Source organism: Porites lutea, chromosome 12, assembly GCF_958299795.1.
Source record: "Porites lutea chromosome 12, jaPorLute2.1, whole genome shotgun sequence".
In the NCBI taxonomy this organism is placed as follows: domain Eukaryota; kingdom Metazoa; phylum Cnidaria; class Anthozoa; order Scleractinia; family Poritidae; genus Porites; species Porites lutea.
In genome coordinates, this window is record NC_133212.1 from 8,735,996 (window position 1) to 8,757,328 (window position 21,333).

The following is a 21,333-nucleotide window of genomic DNA, read 5'->3' on the forward strand; positions in this document are numbered from 1 at the left end:
AGTCGTCTCAATTCCAAATGAATGAGAAAGAAAGGGAACTGTGCGAATTCGAAATGGACTTTAATAGCCTGCGTTGCAAGCGTTCCCTTCTGGTTTCGGAGTAAAGAAAGACCGAGGGACGGGATTTTCGGTTTTGGCCGCGAGAGAAATGAAATTAGAGCGAAAAAATGAAAGAGGGCCGGGAGGGGAAAAAGGAAGGAAGGAAACCTTCCTTTCTTCCCCACCCCTTCCCCGCTCTTTTACTTACGCCATTTTTCGCGCGTTCCTCGTTCCTCGTTCTTTGCTTCTTAACCGCACGGAAACGCTTGCTACGCAGGCTAGGGTTTGAAGGAATATTTTTGTTGCTGTTCTCATCTAAGAAATGATGACCATAGGCTCCTACTGCCCTTCAGATACCTTTAAGCCTGAAAAATGAACACCTTTCGGGCGGAGCACCTCCTTAGATTCCATCATAGGGGTAACCAGGAACCCTTGACTGAGGGCACACCTTTCTCCAACCCCTTTAACCAACCCAAAATGTAGCCTGGGTCCCTCCGATCATAGCTGGCGACATTTATCACGCACAGCTCCTTCATTCCACGGGTATTGTCCGGTTTAGCTGTAAAGCCGGGAGAAGAATGAGACATGGGAGTCAAAGCGAAAAATTTGAACAAAAAGCGCTAACCCATTCTGATCTCGCCAGCCTCGTAGGTCACCCAAAATGACCAGGAATATATCGTACTGACGGGAGCGAGGGTGGCGCAGTAGTGAGAGCACTCGCCTTCCTCCAATGTGCAGCTACTTCCCTTTCGCTAACGGTCGATACCACCATTGGTAATCAAGCCTGTAGACATGATAGATGTGATATACCGTAAACTTCCGATTGTAAGCTTATACAACTTCGTAAGGGGTTAACGTTTTAGGCGGGCTTAGAAACCGGGGGCCTTATAATCAGACCAAAAAGTGTTTCAAAGCAAGCTACATAGCACTGCTGATAAAAATACTTTTTAAAATTTGATCGCTTTTTTAACCGCTTAAACGTCGTAAAGAGCTAATCGAATTCATTTCAATACAAGGTAGAGGGGGTTTGTATTTTTTTTTGGGGGGGGGGGGGCGGGGGGGTGATAACCGAATGTATTTTTGGTTTGCAGCCGAGATGGGCCTATAAATGGGGGAGGGGAGGGGGGGGGGTGTAATCGGAAGTTTATGGTATCCCAGGATTATAAGTTACCATAAGGTAAATAATACGTTTTAAAATAGTCTGAGGAAGAGCGACGTTGAAGCCCAAGTAATATAAATATGCGCCTGCCACGCAGGCTGCGTTTCAAAAGTTATGGAAAGGGCTAGGGTCACCTTTTATTGATGTACCAGTCAAGAAAGACATTTTGCTAGTGTTTTTTTTCGGAATTTTGGTGGGTCGGTGTGGTAGTGTAGTGGTAAGGGAGGGAGATTAGGACACGATAGGTCTGGATAAGACTCTGCGTTGCGATCTTCTTTCTTATTTTATAATAGCAACACTCTCAATAACTGGTCAAACATTTCTTAAGAGTCGTAAAAATGGCAGCGACCGTTTACGAAAGGTAAATTTTCCGGCGACGCCATATGTGGGCGGAGTTTGTTGTTGGTTCTCTCCCTTGCTGCGAAATGTTTTTTTCTGGGTACACTAGTTTTCCCTTCCCCTCAAAGATTCCAATTTGTTCTGGAACGAACGAACACGTTTAAACGAGTTCTTAACAACCCTTAAGTGCTGCAGGGGCAGACTCGTACCCAGTCGCTATTTATGTGTTATTTATGAGAGAAGACTGGGGCTAAGTTGAGGCGCGCGGGGACTCATGGAAAGGGACGAAGGAAATATTTTTTCACTGGGTACGAGTCTGCTTCATGGGTAAACAAGAAAAATATTAACCAAAATACACAAGTCAAGCAAACGCGTTTACCGAAAACCCTTATATTTAATCAGTGATCTGCCTCCGAACAAAGTACATTAACTCTGGGAGTTAACCCCTGTTACAATACATTATAAAAATACGTTATTTTACAGGTCGAACTTTGAACACAGACTAGAGTACAAAACCAACCTAGTTCAAATGAAGACAACCCAAAGCGTGAACTAACAAAGCCTTAAATAAAGGTAAATTCGTCCGTTCAATAACTTACTCAGCTACGCAACATAAACGCGTTTTATATAAAATAAAATTTAATAAATACAAGCTAGATTATCGTACACACTGAAGCATTCGAATTCAGATGAGCCGACAGGGAACTACTTCAGTTGTTTTACTATACACAAGCATATTCCATAATTCCCACGATACCTAAACATGTTAAAAAGGACGTAAAGAGGCTATGTCACACTACTTACTATCTTTTCAGAAAGCTAAAACATGTTTTCCCATCAATTGAATTCCAAAAAGAATGTTCCAGTTTTGTTACTCAAGACTATATTTGGACATTGAAACGGTTTCTTGTTCTCTGTTGCCACGGATAGACATGGAGTGAAACTTGACAAATTAGGTCTATTTTTTCATATTTTAATGCTGCTATGCCCGCAAAATACACCAAAAACTTATGATAATTAGTGCTCCCTCATTAAATCTGTTTGATATCTTCTTCATAACTTTCCAGGAGAATTTTGTGTATCGTTAAAGGAACTAGCTAATGACTTTAGCACAGAATGGAGCAAAAACCGCGATATCCTTGTGACATAGCCCCCTTTGCCCTTAATTACACGTTAAAACTGGATAAATATATTATTTCCCTCATAAAACTAAGCTATAACGTAAAGCAATTTATTATCCACAGCCGAAATCTTAACAATTCTAAACTTTGAAACCTAAAATATTACGAAACAAGGCACATATCTGTTTGCAAGTGGTACGCCCTAAATTCCTGAAAACTGGTCAAATTATAGTTCTCTAAAATTACTGAAAGCCTCATAACTGTCTGCTACCACGTTGAAACGCTCTAATTATCCTAAATAAGTTCCCCATATGACTCCCTTTTGATGTAGACTGGAAAAATAGAATCATCTTATTAAAACGTTTCGACACATGGTCTTATACTTCCACAATAACAGTGAAGAGCACATTTTAGCAAGAAGCAATGTGATTTAAAGTTAAAAGGATGCCAACGGAAAAAAAAAACTACAAATAAAATAACGCCTTGTCTTGTACAACAGAACAATAGTAAGATCATCAATAAAGCATCCTGTAAAAACTATGTTTGACAACTTTACCTCCTTCGGTCACCGCTTTTTGGTAATACCGGCCTTTCAAGGAAAGATGAATATTTTCAGTAGAGTATAACTAAACCGACAGGTTTATATTGGTGACTAAAACTGCATATCTTTTGCTTGACTCTACACATCTTGTGCACAAAGGCAAGACATAAATAACGCCAATAAATGGATTTTTTTCTAAAGGAAGTCATGCCTCTTGTGGCATCAGTTGGAAGGTGATACAAACAGCTACAAATCAGGGAAGCGATTGGGATCCTCCTGGAAGAAATAGAAAAACTGTAATTTAGTAATGTTTGTAACGTTCATCGCCGGTCGTCCTTCTCCTCCCCCCTCCCACAAATCTCTCTACTGCCTTTCGTCGTCGTCATCGTTGTCGTCATGAACATCATCACATCATCTTCATTACTACAACTACCACCACCACCACCACCATCCATCACCATATCATCTTCATCACTACCACTACCACCACCACCAACACCACCACCACCACCACCATCCATCACCATATCATCTTCATCACTACCACTACCACCACCACCACCATCCATCACCATATCATCTTCATCACTACCACTACCACCACCACCACCACCACCACCACCACCATCCATCACCATATCATCTTCATCACTACCACTACCACTACCACCACCACCACCAATCATCATATCATCTTCATCATCTTTTCTTACTAATGTCTTTTTTCGTTATTAGGTCCTATTATATTATTAGGGGTTCATTTGAAAACACAAAAATCACGGCCCACTTCCGCTCTCACACGACGACGGCAAAGAAATGTTCTCAAAACGTGACGCACGTACAGAGTTGTTGTTTCACTCAATTAAACTGCCGCCGTCGTTCCGCAATTCGCGCCAGCTAGGTTTCCACAGTGTGAAGATAAACAGCCGGTTCCGATTACTTCCAGAAAATGCACTTAAGTTGGGGAAAACAACCAGCTTGGAATCGTTCCCAGACAATAATTCGTCACGGCTCTTTCCTGTGCTAAGTCCATAACTAATGTAGTAATCACATGCCCTCATTAACTATTTTTCTTTTGTCTGGCAACGCCTAGATGGGCATTCTTGAGGTATAATCTTTGTCCTTTGTCATAATAACGGATCGCGGAAGATCGGTTTTGTTAAGATCTTTATGGTACTAAAATTATTCGCAGACTCGCGGAAATAACAACAGCCAGCAACAAATTTAGAGCAATAATGCAAAACCAAAGCGCAAAGAAAAATCGGGAGTAAACAAACTGTGCCAAACGAGGGAAAATGGCCCTTTTCAGCTTCTCCTATTCAGTTGACTGTAAATGGCAATGAAAACAGTTAATGGAAAAATTGTGACATCGTCTGGAAATGCCTAGATCGGCACATTTGAGGTACAACCTTTGTCCTTTGTCATAATAACGGAAGATTGGTCTTGTAAAGGTCTTCGTGGTTTTAAAAAATATTTGACCACTCGCGGAAATAACAGCAGCTAATAACGCATTTCAAAAAACAATGCAATAACTCAAGCACAAAGAAAAATCGGAAGTAAACAAACTCTGCCAAATGAGTAAAATGGGGCCTTTTTACACCCTACTATGCAATTGACTATAAATGCCCGTGAAAGCAGTCAACTTGATCAAAACACTTAAGGTTTCATTCTTAATTAAATTACGGAACTTGGCGGCGGAGCAAGGTACAAACAAATATGAACACTTTTTAAATCCGTGGGTCAAGGGTCTTAAATAAAGTGGCGTAGTCAAGTTTTGCCTGGAAGAATGAAATATTTGTCACTCCAAAGCACCAAAGACAGAACGAACTCTAGAGTATTGAAGAACAAACTAAGCTCTTGAGAAGAATAGCTAGAATTGCCTAGGAAACCTTGAAAGCCAGCATTTGAACAGCATTTTATATGTCAGCACGCGAGATAGTACTGTTCAGCAGTAGCTTTTATTTGAATGGTCGCCCTTCAGGATTTCATCAACAAACTCAAACGTCATAACCACATTGTAAAGCGTAATAAACAATACCACAGGAAATTACTGCTTAAGCTATGAGCTTTTAACTAGAGGATTTCATCTACAGACCAAAATCAGAACCACCTTGTTCAGCATAGTAAACAAAATTGTTTAGAGGATTTTAATAGCCTGATCAAATGCCAAGTTTCATCTCATTTTTTACGGACTTAAAAAAGAAGTCAAAAGGGCAAAAAACAACCGTAACATGATGACGATTTCTAAGATAAGTAAAATGATTATTGATCTACTTTTTACCTAAAAGGGAATCTAAACGACTGACCTTGTAATCTCGTGGTATAAAGAACATAGAAGAAGGAATGTTATCACATGATTTAAAGTCCTGGAATGTCACTCGCGCGGTTATGGTGGGAAAAACAGGGATCTCTGTCGGAAGAAACAACACATTAGTCTCTGTCTGCAAGCAAAGTCTTTGGGACTGGGTTAGGGCGATCTCTCTAGACTAACACCCGTTAATGGAAAAGGCGAGGATGCTGACCACTACAAGGACAAAATTTAACTTAATTTTTTCGAGTAATCTCCAAAAAATAGACTTTCCTGAAAGCTTTGTTGCACTTTTTTTTCACAGGAAAATTAGCACGGTTGTTGTTTTTGAAGGAGGTTAAGCCCCCTTCTCCTGATCGCATAATGATAAAACCTCTAAAATTTAATAACTTGTTTCCGCCTCTCATTCTCGTTATAATCCGTAGTAGAATGACGACGGCGACCACGTTTTCCCGCCAAAGTAACTCTCTCGTTCACGCGCGCACTACTTAATATTGAGACAATCTCGTCCTCGTCTTAGTATCTAAGGGTATCTGTTATAAGTTTGATATACTACGATAACACCCCTGATCAACTTAAAGCACTGTGACACTTTCAGAAGGAAAACTTTCAACAGGTCTCACGGTTAGCGCCGAACATCTTACCAAGGGGGAGGGGAAGGACAGGGTGAGGAGTGGGGGTGGGGGTGTTGTGCAGAGAGACACGAGATATTTATGGTAACAACAATTACACAAACCTATTCTGACAGGAAAACCAGCGGGCAGTTTCATGGCTACAAACTCTTTTAACTTGTTAAAATGCTTGAATGGAGCAACAACCTCTAACACTTTAAGGATTCTGGAGAGAAGGAAAATAATAAAGAATTGTTATTCTACCTACGGTTGAATAGTCTGCGAGGCAGGCGTTTGTAAGAGAAGGAAAAGGGAATCTGGGCGCGAGACCGCGTACGAGGGAGAAGGAATCCCTTTCAAACGCCTACCACGCACGTGCCACGCAGCTCCCGTATTAAGTCAACCTCCCAACATGCGAAGATACAGTGGTCGCTTAAGGGAGGTGGTTGCTTACCAGAAGCGACTGGAGGTCGCTTCCGAGAAGAGGTCACGAGACATTTCCTTTCTGGACGAGAACTTATTGCATGCAATTTCTAAGTTACGGTATGTGTAGTTCCATATTGTCGCTGAAAGTTATTCGAATACTGTGAGTGGCTTACAAGACGTCAAAAACAATGGAAAATTATAAAACCATCAGCACAAAAAGTTGTCACGGCGCAGTCGCTTACGAGAGGATCTAACCATTGGGCTTTGACTAGGAATAGGTGGTCGCCTATGGGAGTAGGTCGCTTACGAGAGGTAGTCGCATATGGAGGTTGGACTGTTAGCATACAATTCGGTAGTGAAGCTTTTCTAAAACTGTGGACGCGCCGGTTTTTCCCATGACAGAGGTGACCATGAAACGTTAATTTACACATGATACAACGCAAAAAAAAATACACAAATAAATAAATGCAAGAACTTACAAGTCAACGGAAAGCGGAAACTCCTCACTCTGTGAAACAAAGAGAACATCAGTTACTAATTAAAAGCACAGTGATACCAATAAAGAATCTGACATAAGATCACAGTGTGATAAAAGAAAAAAAAAATCAATCTAGATTACCATTGCGACATGGCATTTTACACTTTTCTTGTCTTCTTTGAGTTTCATCGGCCGACCAATATGCGGCAGCCTGTGAATGAAGTAAAGTACATTAAGAATTAATGGACAAGTTCAGCATATATAACAAGTGTAGATAGGGAGGGGTGGGTGGGGTGGTCAGCAAAGTACCTTGACTTGTTAAGGAACTTCGGAGGTCAAGCAGCTGTAGTTCAATCTATGCTTAGAAGTTTGCTTAAAGACATTGAGGTATTAATCCGTCAAAAAGGAAGTGCATTGGAAACTTCTGCGGGCAAACGAACAGGTTTTGAGAGCACTGTTTTCGTCCTTTAGAAAACAAAACCTCCATTTCAACATGTTCCTTAGGGCCACACTGAGGTCTAGAAGCTGTTCACAGGACAAAAGTCCTGGCTGGGATTTACAGAACAGTGCCCTTCCAATTACAGTGCGACTACTATAACCAAGGCTACCTGGACAAAGTTGACCGATTGGATGACAGGAAAATAACAATACATTCCAAGAAAGTTAGTTGTCAATCATAATTACCACGGAACGAAATCAACAACATGGATCGAAACCTACAGACGTGACCCGTTAAACCAGCTGAAGAAAGCCTATGTTTCCTGAGAGGTCCGTTAGAGTGTTGACGGAGGCGAAAAATGTAAACGTTATAGTCACATTTTTGACTTGAGGTTGCATGATTATTGCAAAGTGTGGCAATGGTAGCGACGAAATTGCGGGTAGATGACAAAATAACAGCTTGTGATAAACAAATATGTTTCCTGTGTGTTATATGTAAAGTTTCAAAGAGAAAAACATTGACTGGTGAAACATTTTCCTTTCTTGAAAAACGTTTGCTATCAATATTTAAATTTTGTGCTTCGAGTAACTTTTTTTTTTTTTACGAGTTGCTGATTGGCCCACAACCAACTTTTTTTTTTGGAATGTACTGTTATTTTCCTGTAACCTGATTGGTCAACTTTGTCTAAGTGGCCCCGGTTATTGTGGTCGCACTGTAAGTCAGCCCACGCTTTCACCCGCCGTGAAAGATTTGTCCCACTGCCTCCGTGCTCCTACTATTGTGCACTGTTTTACTGTCATTCATCAATAATATACTGAGGTCCCATCAATAAAAACTTTAAGGCAGACAAATATGCCGGGAGTTTTATCAAAGGTGCTCCTGGACCCTTTCTTTCTTCAAAGTTCCCCGATTCGCCTGTCCCCCTCCCCTGTCCATTTATGCCTGGTACACAGGCTACGAGAAGGGCAGACTGTTCACAGTCCGCTATTTTTCCGTAAGATCGTCGAGATCCAGCGCTTCTTGTTACGGGCAGCCATCTTGGTTCAGTGTCAAAACTACTCATCCAAGATGGCTGCCCTTAACGCAAAGCGCTCGACGACCTTACGGAAAAATAGGGGACTGTGATGAAGCAAACAATAAGGAAGACCCCGTTAGGGTGAACTCCAACACGCTACAGGGACTTGAAACAGCGATATAAAACAGATGAAATGGCGATACACGACGCAAAGTTGGATTGAAAGTGCAATAGCAATGACAATTCCAAAACTAATACAAGAAAGAAATACCGACATACATACAGAGCTGAACAAGCATACGTGTCCCCATCCGCGATCCTTCTAAGTTGCGTAAAGGGCTAGGTAGTTCTACAAAGTTTGCACCATTACCTTTCAGAGTCATACAGCAGATATTCATCCCAGGTTAGATCCGTTTTGGGCGGTGGAAGAAGTGAATTTCGCCGTGTAGTCTGAAATGGAAACACGAGAAAATGGAGTTCTGGTTCTGACAGGTAGCACATCCACGTAGTGGTTTTTCGTCGATCTCATTCCTGATCGAACTGGAATTTGGGAATGCTGGATTTTTGAAAAGAGGGGAAAACCAGAGTAACCGTAGAAAAACGTCTCGGAGCAAAGGAGAGAACCACCAACAAACTCAACCCACATATGGCGTTCGACGCCGGGATTTGAACCCTTGTGACAAATTGGTGGCAGGCGAGTTCTCCACCAGTATGCCACCTTTCCTCTCATTTTCTAGTGAACAGTCTAAGCTAAGTTGTGAGTCACCCTTAAATAGAGCGATTTTCGTATGACCTTGAAATGAAAACGAGCAAACAAAACAGAAAAAACAAACGAACGGAAAGAGAGTAATTTGATTGGTTTATCGAACGGATACAAAGGCACGAGGCTTTTGGTCGGCTTAGCGAAGGCTCAGATGAAAAAACTTCTTGCCCGAGAACTTTCTTAAAATCAGTCGATACTTCGCTTTGACGTCATACTGCAACACGATTGGCCAATCGAACAATGCCTTCTCCATATCAGGGTTTTCTTTGGCGGGAAAACGAGGAGTCCATTTTTTGATCTTTTCATCCATTGGCTGATAAAACAAATAACGAACACTTACTGAAACCATTTTTCAAGGTCATATGAAAATCACTCTATTGTTAAGTTACTGTATACAGTTCTCCAACCTCCGGCAAGCTGTCCATAATGTTGCCATTTCCTTTGCTGAGGGTGTCAATCAGCGCCTGTCAAGGGAAAGTAAATCGTTGATGAACAAGAATTTTCCTTATGACTCTGGACTCTGCTCAGTTCCATAAGGGTGGATTTCCACGGTCGCGTAATTTTTACGTGCTGCAGCGCGTAAACGCAAAAGTTGAGCGAGGCTCAACTTAAACGTTTACGCGCGACCTTCTATACAATGCCTCTTTTTTTATTTACGCGCGTAACGCGTACATAAAAACGCGACTGTGGAAATCCATCTTACCGAGTGGGGGAGTGCCCCACCCCAGATTACAAGGAGAAATTTGGTTTCAGTCACCATTGGGGGTTAAAAGTGTGAAGTCTAAGAAAAAACTGAACAAAAACAAAACAAAACAACAAACCTTATTCTTGACCACATCCTCCTCTGTGAGGTGCTCACGTCTATAATTTGACAGAGTACAGGTCATAAACATGCAGATAACTAAGCACAGTAAAATATTAAAAAATTATATTAAAAATTGTAGAAAAATTGGAAAAACAGAGAGTCCAAATTACCGTTTTCTTGAGATAAGCATCATTCCATTAATGGAGTACACTTCAGAAAGGTAAGGGCCAATCATTTCCTAAATCAAGCCAAAAATAAGCAAATGAATCAAATTCCTTGGAAACATTAGCTTTTGCCAGTGTCAGCATTGAAATGGCTACTTTTTGTTAATCAAAGGAGCGTAACTAGGCTCTGGGCTTTTACTGCACAAACTGTGCATGGTTCAGGTGTTTACACGAGTCCACGCAAAAGTGGAAATGTACTGGTAAAACATTTTGGCTTACTAAACTTGCAAACTTTGCCATCCAAAAACATGTACGGTTACTACGCGGGTCCTGTGTAAACGAAAGGCAAATCCGTGCACATGGTGCTATTTGTTTTGCACGTAGTTTTACGTTTTGAGTCTGTGCCGGATGAAATCCTATGGTGTGTTACCATTCAAATGAAACCTCTTCAGCAGTACTTTCACATGGTACTATTTGTTTAGTATGTAGTTGTAACTTTTGAGTCTGTGGATAAAATCCTATGGTGTGACCATTCAAATGAATCCTCTTCAGTAGTACTTTCACATGGTAATATTTATTTAGTATGTAGTTCTAACTTTTGAGGCTGTGGATGAAATCCTATGGTGTGACCATTCAAATGAAACCTCTTAAGAATATCAACATGGTGCCATTAATTTTCATTAATTTTGGAGGAAAATTAATAGATTTTTGGGTCATTCATACAAGTAAAATTTCCAAGAGAGTTAATACCCACTGTTCTATCAGTATGCCAGATCCAGCCAGCTTGTGATCTACTAAAAGTAATTGGTTTGGTAGACATCATTGCTGCAACAATGTCACTGCAAAAGATGATAGTCAAACAGTCAAGACCTCTCCATAACATCTAACTTGGAGAAAGAGATAACAAGACTCTCTAGAGAAGTGGCCACTATAGGGTCGGGGTGTAAAATGCGCCCAATTCATTTGGTGGGGTACATAACGTTCTAAAAAATGCTCATTATATGTAGCCGGCCGAACAGGAGCTTTTCTTTCACATTTTGCAGGCAAACAAAGCATAAAGAGGGGGTAGAACGGGGAAGGCGCAAAAAAATAACGGCTGTCCACACATCATTGTTTGTCTGATTGTGTCTCCAGACACAACCAAATGACCAACCATTCTCCACCTTATCCTGTTACGCATGTCTTGCGTTCTTTGTTTGCTTCGCACTTGCCTTTGCTCACCTGAAAAATGCCAAAAACCAACACCTGTTCTGCAGGCTACATTTTGTGTGGTGTCAATATACTGTGGCAAGTGAGTAAGTGTCAATGATTTATAAATTGAAGGACCCAAGTCTGTAAACCAAACTATTTTAATCAAATCAACAACAAATTTTCATAACCAAAAAATGTTGCCAAAACAAAGTGAGTAAAGAGCTGCACAACCCACTGGTGCCTGGAGCAGATTTGTGCCTGCTTCATACTTTTGGGTCAAAAAGGGTTTCGTATACAACACACTACATCAGATAAAATGACCACTGTGGAGAGGTCTTTTTGAAAGCCTTGATGAGTCTTAGTGGGTGTTGTCCTTTCAGAGAGGTTGCAGTTATAAATACAACGTTGAAGACAAGAGTGAATATATGAAAAGTCCTCCAGACAAAAAAGTAACCATTGGCTTATTTCAAACTGAGGAGCGCTAGGTACAAATCCGCATATCATGGGATAAGTAATGCAAGACCCACGTAGTTAGAAAGAGCACAAGGGTGGTGTAAATCGGGCCAATATTGAACAAGATATAACCATTTAAAAAATTGAAAATTTAGTAAGAGATATATACTGTCCAGATGTCTATGCATTTCTTAGGCAATTATTGGAACAATCCCCCAATCACGTCTTAATATACCTGCTCATTAGCAAGTCAACCTCCTCCTCAATTTCTGCTTCAGTGTCCTGACATTGAAAGAAACAAACAAATGATGAATACACTCATATCAAGAAGTTCTTGCCACAGATCAGTAATTAGTGGCATGGCAGATGTACTAGAAGAATGTTGGCCAGTCATCGTGCTCGTTACTGGGAAATACAGTAGAACCTCAACAACTCGAATTTGGATAACTCAAATTCCCCACTACCTCGAACTAAATTTCCTTTCCCTTGATCAAAATTTCACTGAAATTTACACTGATAACTTGAATTCCCCACTAACTCGAACTGTCTTTTGTTTCCCTTCAGAGTTCGAGTCACTGGGGTTCTACTGTAATATTTTTAGGTCAAAAGACAAAATAGCGAAGAAATTAGAATATCTTACAACATTTTTCAGCCAGTCAAAAAATTATGATAGCCATAGAGTGGGCAAGTGTTCACAAACCAAGTTGTCAGTTTTAATTTTTGACATGCATTGTGAAAAATGCATGCATACTTTACTTAATGGTAGTTGTTAGTTTTTACAACATATGTGCACATTTATCTTACAGAAACATGGAGGATTCAATGCATCACCATTTTCTTCTTCTAATTTAACTCACCTCTGTCCTAAGTCTTTGAAACACCTTTTTTTCATTGTCTAATACAGCAAAAGATTGTTTCCCTGTTAAAAAACAAACAAGATCATCCAAAGGGTAAGATGTTTATTTTAAAAAATGGACAATAATCTTTCATTTCCTATAGTCTTATACACCATCGCAATGATGAAAAATGTTCAAACCTCAAGTTACTTATCAATGGTATTTTCTTGCCTCATAGTCTCGGAATTTTTACTGATAAATTTGAATTCGAGCATTCAACGTGTTCATTCTAAGCATCATTTTTAAAGCAAAACCATTAAGATCAATTATTGGTCTGAACTTACAGTCTAAAAAAGAAAATATTCTCAGATTTTCTGTCAATGAATCAAATTATTGATGTTTAAATTGCTATTGTGGCTGATCAAGGCATTATTGCCGTACAATAACTTAAACGGTCTGTGTTGTAAGTATTGTAACATAAAAAAGATACATGATTTTCAAATTGTGCTTGATATAGTTCTTAACGTACTACTGGTATTTGTACATGTACCTTTAGCATCTCCATTGAAGGTAAAAGTTAAATCCCCTCGCTGCCACTTCATATCTGTAAAATCCACTAGTGTGCTGTCCATTCTGTTGAGAGGGTATAACAAAATAATACTGTAAGTGACACCAATATTAAACAAGAAAGCTTCCCTTGCCTTAACACACATCACAATTATTTTAACAGGAGGAAGTGATTGAGCTCATATATGGCCACACTAGAGGATTTCCCACTGTCAAGCTAAGCACAAGAGCCACAGCTGACTATAACATGCATGTGCTGTTACTGCAACTGGTATTAGGAAGTTTAAGATACTACAATGGTGATGGCCACAAAAACATCCCGCAAAAAGTGAATTTGTGTTCTTTCCAACTCTGTTGCAATAATTCCAAATCACTTATTTTGTCAAATGCAAGTGAACTCTTCTGGAGTTGAATTCCTACGAACAATATCCAAGTTCAGAAAGAGAAGAAAAGCTTTACAATTGCTTGTTCACGTTGTTGATATAGTGAGAAACTAGGTATTTTCATGTCGTAGTTGTGCATTAGGGGCAACGAAATATACAAAAATGTTTGTTGCATATGCAGAGTTGTTGTTTGACCTATTCAACTTGCTGCTATTTTGACATTCCTGTTGCCGTTTTCATCATGGTGTCCCGATTATCTTTGAATGACAAACACGTGAGGATTTCATCCAGAGATTCAAAAGTTAGAGCCCATTTGCAGACAACATTAAACAACACCACAGGGAAGTACTGCTCAGTAGCTTACACTTGAATGGTCACCCTTTAGGATTTCATTCAGAGACTGAAAATTTAGAACCACCTTGGGTGACTTAATAAACAGTACTGTACCACAGGAATGTACTGCTCATTAGCTTCTATCTATAGCCACACTGTCAAAGGGTTCATTCATACAAAAGTTTAAGCCACCTTGAGCAGTACCTTAAAATTGAATGGTTGTAAACACTTAAATTTTATCTACACACTCAACAGTCACATCAGAGAACCATGTTTCACCTTATGGAGCAACCTTTCTTGTAAACTTTACAAACATCTGAAGGCAATATTCTAGACAAGAGTGGCACTGTGAAAAATAAAATGATAAAATTTGTCAGTTTTCTGGAAAGTAACCTATTTGTAGCAAATATTTTTTGCAATTGACAAACACATGGCACAACACGAAATTTGCTTACAAATCCTTCAATGTCGTATATCAAACATCATATAATCATACTGTACCCCAGCTTTGAAAATCCCAATGGATCTCTACATAAAAATCACCAAGCTGGAAGAAAAATAACAATATTCAAAGGCAGTGTTAATAACTTCAATACAGTAATACTACCAGCATGCAAAGTACATTTGTAGTATAAAATTATGGTCATTTTCCTAATTTGCTTTAACTAAGAAAAGTAAAAAAGCTTCTAACAAAACCAGACAGTAGGGATGAAAAAAGATTTTACAAATATATTGTGTATATGGGATAGTTTTTTCCTTGTACATGCACCAGAAGGTGTTTTTGAAATGTACATATGCGTAGGTAAGTTTAACTGAAACTTCTACGAAGTGGACAACACATCAAGCCAGATACCCTACATTACATGGATATGTGAACAGTTGTATCACACCCTAGACTGGTCTTTCCATATTTTCTTTGATTGACAGAAACAACCAGTATAAAAAGATTTGTAATAATAGTAAATATTCTGTTACATGTGTAAATTTATTTATTTTATGGCACTAATGCTAGTGAGGCCGAGCAAATACCTGAAACAAGTAATTCAAATAATTGAACTTTAAAACAGGGTTAAGAATCCCATCTGGCAAACCAGTTGGCTATTTACAAGCAAGGTCAAGGATTTGAACTCGGGGATGCCGTGAACAAATCTAGCTAGCAGTCAGGGCAGGACTTGAACTTGGGGCCTCTGAATTGCAAGTGCACAGTTCTAACCACTTGGCCACACTGCCTCCTCAAGCGGACATACACTGTAGATCTATTACGCTGACACCACTGATATTCCTGAGAGTGCAGCTTTATACAGGTTTCATTGTGGTCAACACAGCACCCTTAAAATTCATTTTCATGTACCTCATGTAAAGCAGCAGTAAGCTGAGGTCTCCTTTCTTCTAATGCATCTCTTGACTGTTGTTTGAGCTTCTTTAGTAATGCAGTGACTAAAGACAAAAAAAAGATAATAAGAAAGATACAGTGTTATTTATGCAGCCAATACATCACATTGGGAGATCCAGACCTCACAGCAGAAGGCCTATTCGTGATCACTGGCCCAAAGAAGAAAAAAAAATCAAACTTCTACACTACTAATGTTATTCAGAGAGGGTGGTACTTTCCAATTCCAAAAACTTGATACAAAGATTTGGTATCCAGAGGAGCCGTGCATGCAATAACATATGAAAAAATGATAAAAATTGCATATCAAATTACATATATACAAAACTGAAAATGAATTAAAAAGTGCCCTGGAAACCAAGATTGCAAGACCAAGAAAACCTGTGGCCTGGTAAATGTCTCCAGCTAATAATATTAATGGACCAGGTTTTTGAGGAGAGGGGAAAACCAGGTATCAAAGAGAAAAACTGCTGGAAGCAGAGAAGAAAATAAACAACAAGCCAACCAACACAGGGTGTTGATGTCCAGACTTGAGCACAGGCCACTTTGGTGGGAGGGGAGTAACTTCAAGTTTTAGTTGCCGTGGCTTGTTTTAAGATTTTACTGGCATCCAAGCAAGTGCCAATCTTCTTCCCTGAAATACTTCAACAGTGACTAGAGGTCATTTAAAGGTAAAAATAAGGTTATTAAAGTTTTGTTAATAGTGGAAAGTATTCCTAGTTTATCCAGCTAGTTTACTGGGACTCCACTCAAATGATTAGAAATAAATAGTCCAAATAGAACCTAACAAGAATAAAAACTGCAACTGGCAGAACGCAACCACTTGAAGTTGGCTATTTACAAGATTTGCCTAGGATTTGAACTTGGGACGACCGAAAACTAATCCAGCAAGTGGCCAGGGCAAGACTCGAACCTCAGCCCCCAAGATTGTGAGTCCAATGTGCTGACCACTCGGCCACGCTGCCTTTCAAGGTCATTGGATGATTTGTACCAGTTTTGCACCCCTTTGAGTTTACCCCTCTTGAGTTTGCCCGATGACTTAAATTAACCTTCATAATGGTAACAAACCTAATAGTAAATGAAAGCTAAACATTTTTTCAGCACTTCACCCCAATCATTATTGTCAGTGCTTAACCCTAAACACTATAGTCAGTACTTAACCCTACCACAGTCAAAATCAGGGTCAAACTCATTAATGGTGCAAACCCGAAAGAAGGTGAGACTGGCTGTTTCCCATTGGATTAGTGGACTACGGTCTGTACAAAGAATAACAACCTAACAGTAGTTAAACTTACTTATTTGCCTATCTCCATAGCTGATTGCTTCAGCAAGTGGACTCCATCCTAAGTTGTTTTTAACCTTCACTGGTGCATCATGTGCCAGCAATAAATACACACATTCTACAAAAACATGACAAGATGTAAGTATTATGCAAAAAGGTCCTACCTACACTGTAAAATATAAAGTGACTTTTGTTTTAACTGCTAGATTCTCCTAAAATGCTTCATAAATAAAAGTAATATTAGTTTTCTCTGCAACAAACAGAGAATGTAAGAGAGCATAATCTTATTATGATCCTCAAGGGCCTTCTTCCACACAGCATTTCAATGTGTGTATCACCTGTAATGTTAAATAGCAATAAATTTCTTTTTTGAGACAAGGATAGCCTGCAAATGCAGCCATTTCTCCTTGCTCCTCACAGCTAAGGAAGTTTCGCCTGAAGGAAGGTTTGCAACTCAGCAAAAGAAATTCCACACTGATGACGTAAAATATCTCTGAAATCTGGTCAGGAGCTCTGATTGGTTGACGTGGCAGTAATATTGTTTTAGCTATTGTTAACAAATGACAGGCAAAAGACAAAGGCCACGAAGGTCAAAGGTAAACACGATGAATCTACTCCAAAACAGTCAATATTCCTGGAATATATTCTTGTTTAGAAAAAGCATCTGAGTTTTGCTGGAGCTTGCTCGTAAAAGAACACAAAACTTTACCTTAATTGACCAGGAGAAACAAAAAATCAAACAAATTTACAACTGGAACCCCATGACTACCAAATTTATTATGTAAACATTGATTTATGTCATCAGTATGAAATTTCTGTTGCTGAGTCGCAGATGTTACTCCTGGCGAAATGTCCCTAGTGGCGAGGAGTAAGGAGAAACAGAACAAGGACAGCTATGTGGAAAGGTTGTGACGGATACTCCCCTTTAACCACTACATTCTAAAACTGATTTATTTTGAGGCGTGTCTAATGGGTAATAAAGGACCAACTCCTATTTTATCCCCCAGCTGATTATTCCCCAAGGGGCTCCACTTTAAGCTTGTTTGACAGTATGTTTTGGCATGTTTTTCCCAGATGAATGTCATGTTTCTCATAATTAAATACAGATTGTTTTTGCATAAAATAAACTTTTGTCTACCCATTAAAGGTAGAATACATCTTCAGGTTGAACCAGAAATTGCTTTTACATGGACAAGTTTCCTTTAAGAACCTACAGCTGCAACCTGAGAACAGAGTTTTACCTACAACATATCCACTAAACTAAAGAAGACAAAAATTTATTTCTATACCTTTATGTCCTAAAAGAACTGCTAGGTGGAGGGGTGTGTTCCCTAAAGGAAAAACAAAGAAATCAAGGTGCAAATAACTAAAATCAGAATAATTATTATTTTATTTACAATACAATCCTGAAAAAAACTACTTGAGCTGACACATAAGGAAAAGAACTCTGAAGGAAAATTTAAGAGGCACTTTGATCTGCTAACTTCACATAAAATAATATTATTATAGTTTGTATTGAAAAGACCTCTGTTTGCTTTCTTTATCAATTTTTTATCTATTTATCCCACTTCTTTTTATGAACAATAATTATTGGATCAGGTTTTTGTGATATCTGGAATAATCAAGGTCAAGGAAATTGTTATCATCCCAGCTGAAGGCTGAGGCTGATAACACTTACCCTGACCTTGATTATTCCGGATATCGCAAAAACCAAATCTAATAATAATTGTTTTATTATACATTGTTTTGAAATAAATAATGACAACTACACGGTCACAGGAACTGATTTGACATTGCTCTTGGAAATCATGCATTGTGCATAACTAGCAGATAGCTAGCAGATAACTAACTAAATTAATATGCAGGTTGTGCTGATTTTCCAAAATTAAAATGTTTTTTTTTTGGCAAACTGCCACAACTATTTCTTTCCTGCACTACGATGTGTCACTTTACATAGCTAAATTAATATAAAAGGTGACTCCCTGAAAAACTTATCAAAACTACTGAACCTGAAATATTTTTTAAACAACCAGTGACTGTCTCATGACATGTGGCAAAACCATGCTTGGACTGGCACATGAACATCTAGTGCTATTTAATATAGGGCACAGTTTTAAACATGTTTCCATTAACATCTGTTTTACATTTGAATAACAAGCCAAAACTATTACACGGATAATTTAACAGGTAACTTCTTTGTGTTGAACACAAAGCAAGGAGCGACGGTTGATGAAATAAGACTTAATTCCTTACACTTTTCACAAAGTTTTGCTTTTAAAATAAAATGAAGATCTTTAAACAGTCCTTGCATTAATAAATAATTCAACTTAACATTAAGCTCACTATGTAACAAAAATGTCTTGTGACATTTTAGAGCAAAAAGGCTTCCAAAAGAAACAAACGGTAGTGCATTCAGGTGAATCATCTTTAATAGCAAAGACAAGAAGATTTGAATAAAATCAAACAAGCCATTTTTTTTTATTATCATCGGCCATATATAAGAAAACAATGCTATGCAAAGAACTTGTCATCGACTGTATGACCCTTATAAGCATTTGGGCAGCGCTAAAATTAAAACCAAAACAATCAAAATTCCTTCTTTAAGAACCTTTAACGTAACAGAGTGTCAATAGCAATATGTCAGCCAAAATGATTATCTCAAAAAGAAAAGATTGTTGAAGAAAATTCCTAAAGTAAAAGAGAAACTTCAGTTAGAGCCGGCCGGTGTCGAGAAGCGGGCGGAAATGAAAACAAACTCTTGGGTGCCATTTAAACGCGATCGTAACAAACAGAATAGCCCTTACCATGGATATCTCTTTCTCCAATGTCACAAGTACGCAAACAACTTGAAACTTTTCGCAAATTCCCCTCAAAAACAGCTTTATGGAGAGGAAATCGATCACATAAAGAGTCCATCTTGCACTTTGATTGCGGTGCCGCGTTATGTGATGACGTCAAGCACATCCCATGCATCCTTAGGGGCTACGAAGACAAGATGGCAGACTTCATGCAGCAGCAAAGAGCTCGTAAAAGATGGAAGATTTTGGCGTCAGTTATTAAGAAAGAAACAATCGAAACAGAGCAGAATAAAATATCAGTTAGAAGATTTTCGGGATTCAATTTGTTTGCTAAGAAATCCATTCAAAGTGAAGCTGGTTGTGAATGGGTGGACTATCATCTTCAGAATCAAGTTCTTGAAAATGTCAGTTTGTGCGAACAAAAACCCTTGTTTATAAAGCAGCGATCTAGACAAGTTGTCCTTGAAGATTTAAATGGATTTGATAACACTGGCAACGTGTGCCTGTGGCCATCCGAAGAAGTTTTGGCGTATTACCTGTTAAAACACAAAGATCAACTCCACAGGAAAGCAGTGTGTGAACTTGGAGCAGGAATGACTGGTTTAGCCGGATTTTGTTTGGCTGCCTTCGCAAATCCTTCCAAAGTATTACTAACAGACGGGAACGAAGACTGTGTGGAGAATATGAAAGCTATCATTGACCGTAATAAGTCCAGTTTTGATTTAACTGTGGTATCACCCCAAGTTTTGGTTTGGGACACAGAGGCCAACCTCTCTGATTTAAGATCACAATTTGATTTCATTATCAGTGGTGATTGCTTGTTCTTCACTAATTGTCACTCTGGTTTGCTTCACGTGATAGGAACGCTTCTTAAAGAGGATGGTTCTGCAATATTGATGGCACCACAGAGAAAAGACACACTTGATTTATTTTGCAACAGGGCAAATGCTCAGTTTAATGTGGACAAGATTGAAAATTATGATCCTCTGGTGTGGACAAGACATCAGGTGGCAAAGAACGAAGACCCTCTGTATGATGAGGACATTCACTATCCAGTGTTATTGTTGCTTAGAAAGAAAACGGGAAAAAACATGTCTCAAGTGCTGTAGGTGTAAGGAGGAGAATAAATGGTGGCAAATATCCAGCTTTTTAATCACATAAAAGGAGTCTAAAGGTTAGGGAGGCAGTGTGGCTGAGTGGTCAGTGTGTCAGACTCACAATCCTGTAGTCGCGGATGCTAGTCCTGTTCTCACCACTTGCTGGATTTGTTGTCGGCCATCCTGAGTTCAAATCCTTGGCTACGCTGGTTATGTTGTATTTGAAAAATAATATCAGTTGGTTCTAAATATTTGAGTGGAGTGCATGTAAACTAGCTGGATAAGCTAAGTACACATTCCACTACAAACACACCTTTTTTTTAAAGTCCAAAAGACAAGAGAAAAGAAACGTGGGTTATCTTTAGGAGTGCTAGTGTACTATAATTATAATGATGACAACCATCTGCTGTAATAATTTTGTGTTTGACACTGGGAAAGGAGAGTGAGGACTCAATTAGAATGACAGAAGTATTGATTGAAATGGTATGAGTTTCAAAAGAACAAATTATTTGGCACAGACAATAATTTTAACAGGTGTGAATAAAGGTGATTCTTTCAAGAACATCGTCCTTGTAAAGATTTTGTTGTTCATTTTGTGATTTCCCAAACCTTTTCTCTTCATGACATATGTATATTGTTGGGAGAAAATTGATGTCGGTCACTCTTGAGACTGAAAAGGCTTTTCACTGCCAAAGGTGGCCAAAGACAAAATTCAATAAAAAATCCCAAATTTCATAAACAAGTTGCACCATGTGAAAGTACAGATTGAGAGGTTTCATTTGAATGGTCACACCA

General features: G+C 39.0%; 2 protein-coding genes across 2 annotated transcripts; one reads left to right on the forward strand and one right to left on the reverse strand.

The window, feature by feature from the left end:
• Positions 1-1,911: 1,911 nt before the first annotated feature.
• Positions 1,912-19,785, reverse strand: LOC140921205 (ankyrin repeat domain-containing protein 13C-like). Its single transcript, XM_073371183.1, has 19 exons — positions 19,448-19,785; positions 17,933-17,974; positions 16,657-16,761; positions 15,323-15,408; positions 14,473-14,518; positions 14,251-14,317; positions 13,239-13,321; positions 12,710-12,771; positions 12,088-12,134; positions 10,963-11,047; positions 10,215-10,282; positions 10,061-10,100; positions 9,647-9,703; positions 8,847-8,926; positions 7,164-7,233; positions 7,024-7,052; positions 6,244-6,344; positions 5,506-5,609; positions 1,912-3,475 (listed from the first exon to the last, which is right to left on the reverse strand). Exons 1-19 carry the CDS (start codon positions 19,614-19,616, stop codon positions 3,446-3,448), a joined length of 1,371 nt encoding a protein of 456 aa, XP_073227284.1. The 5' UTR covers positions 19,617-19,785; the 3' UTR covers positions 1,912-3,445.
• On the forward strand, positions 19,635-20,660 carry LOC140921208 (calmodulin-lysine N-methyltransferase-like). The gene has a single exon (XM_073371186.1). The coding sequence runs from the start codon at positions 19,639-19,641 to the stop codon at positions 20,548-20,550; it is 912 nt and encodes a 303-aa protein (XP_073227287.1). The 5' UTR covers positions 19,635-19,638; the 3' UTR covers positions 20,551-20,660.
• Positions 20,661-21,333: the final 673 nt, after the last annotated feature.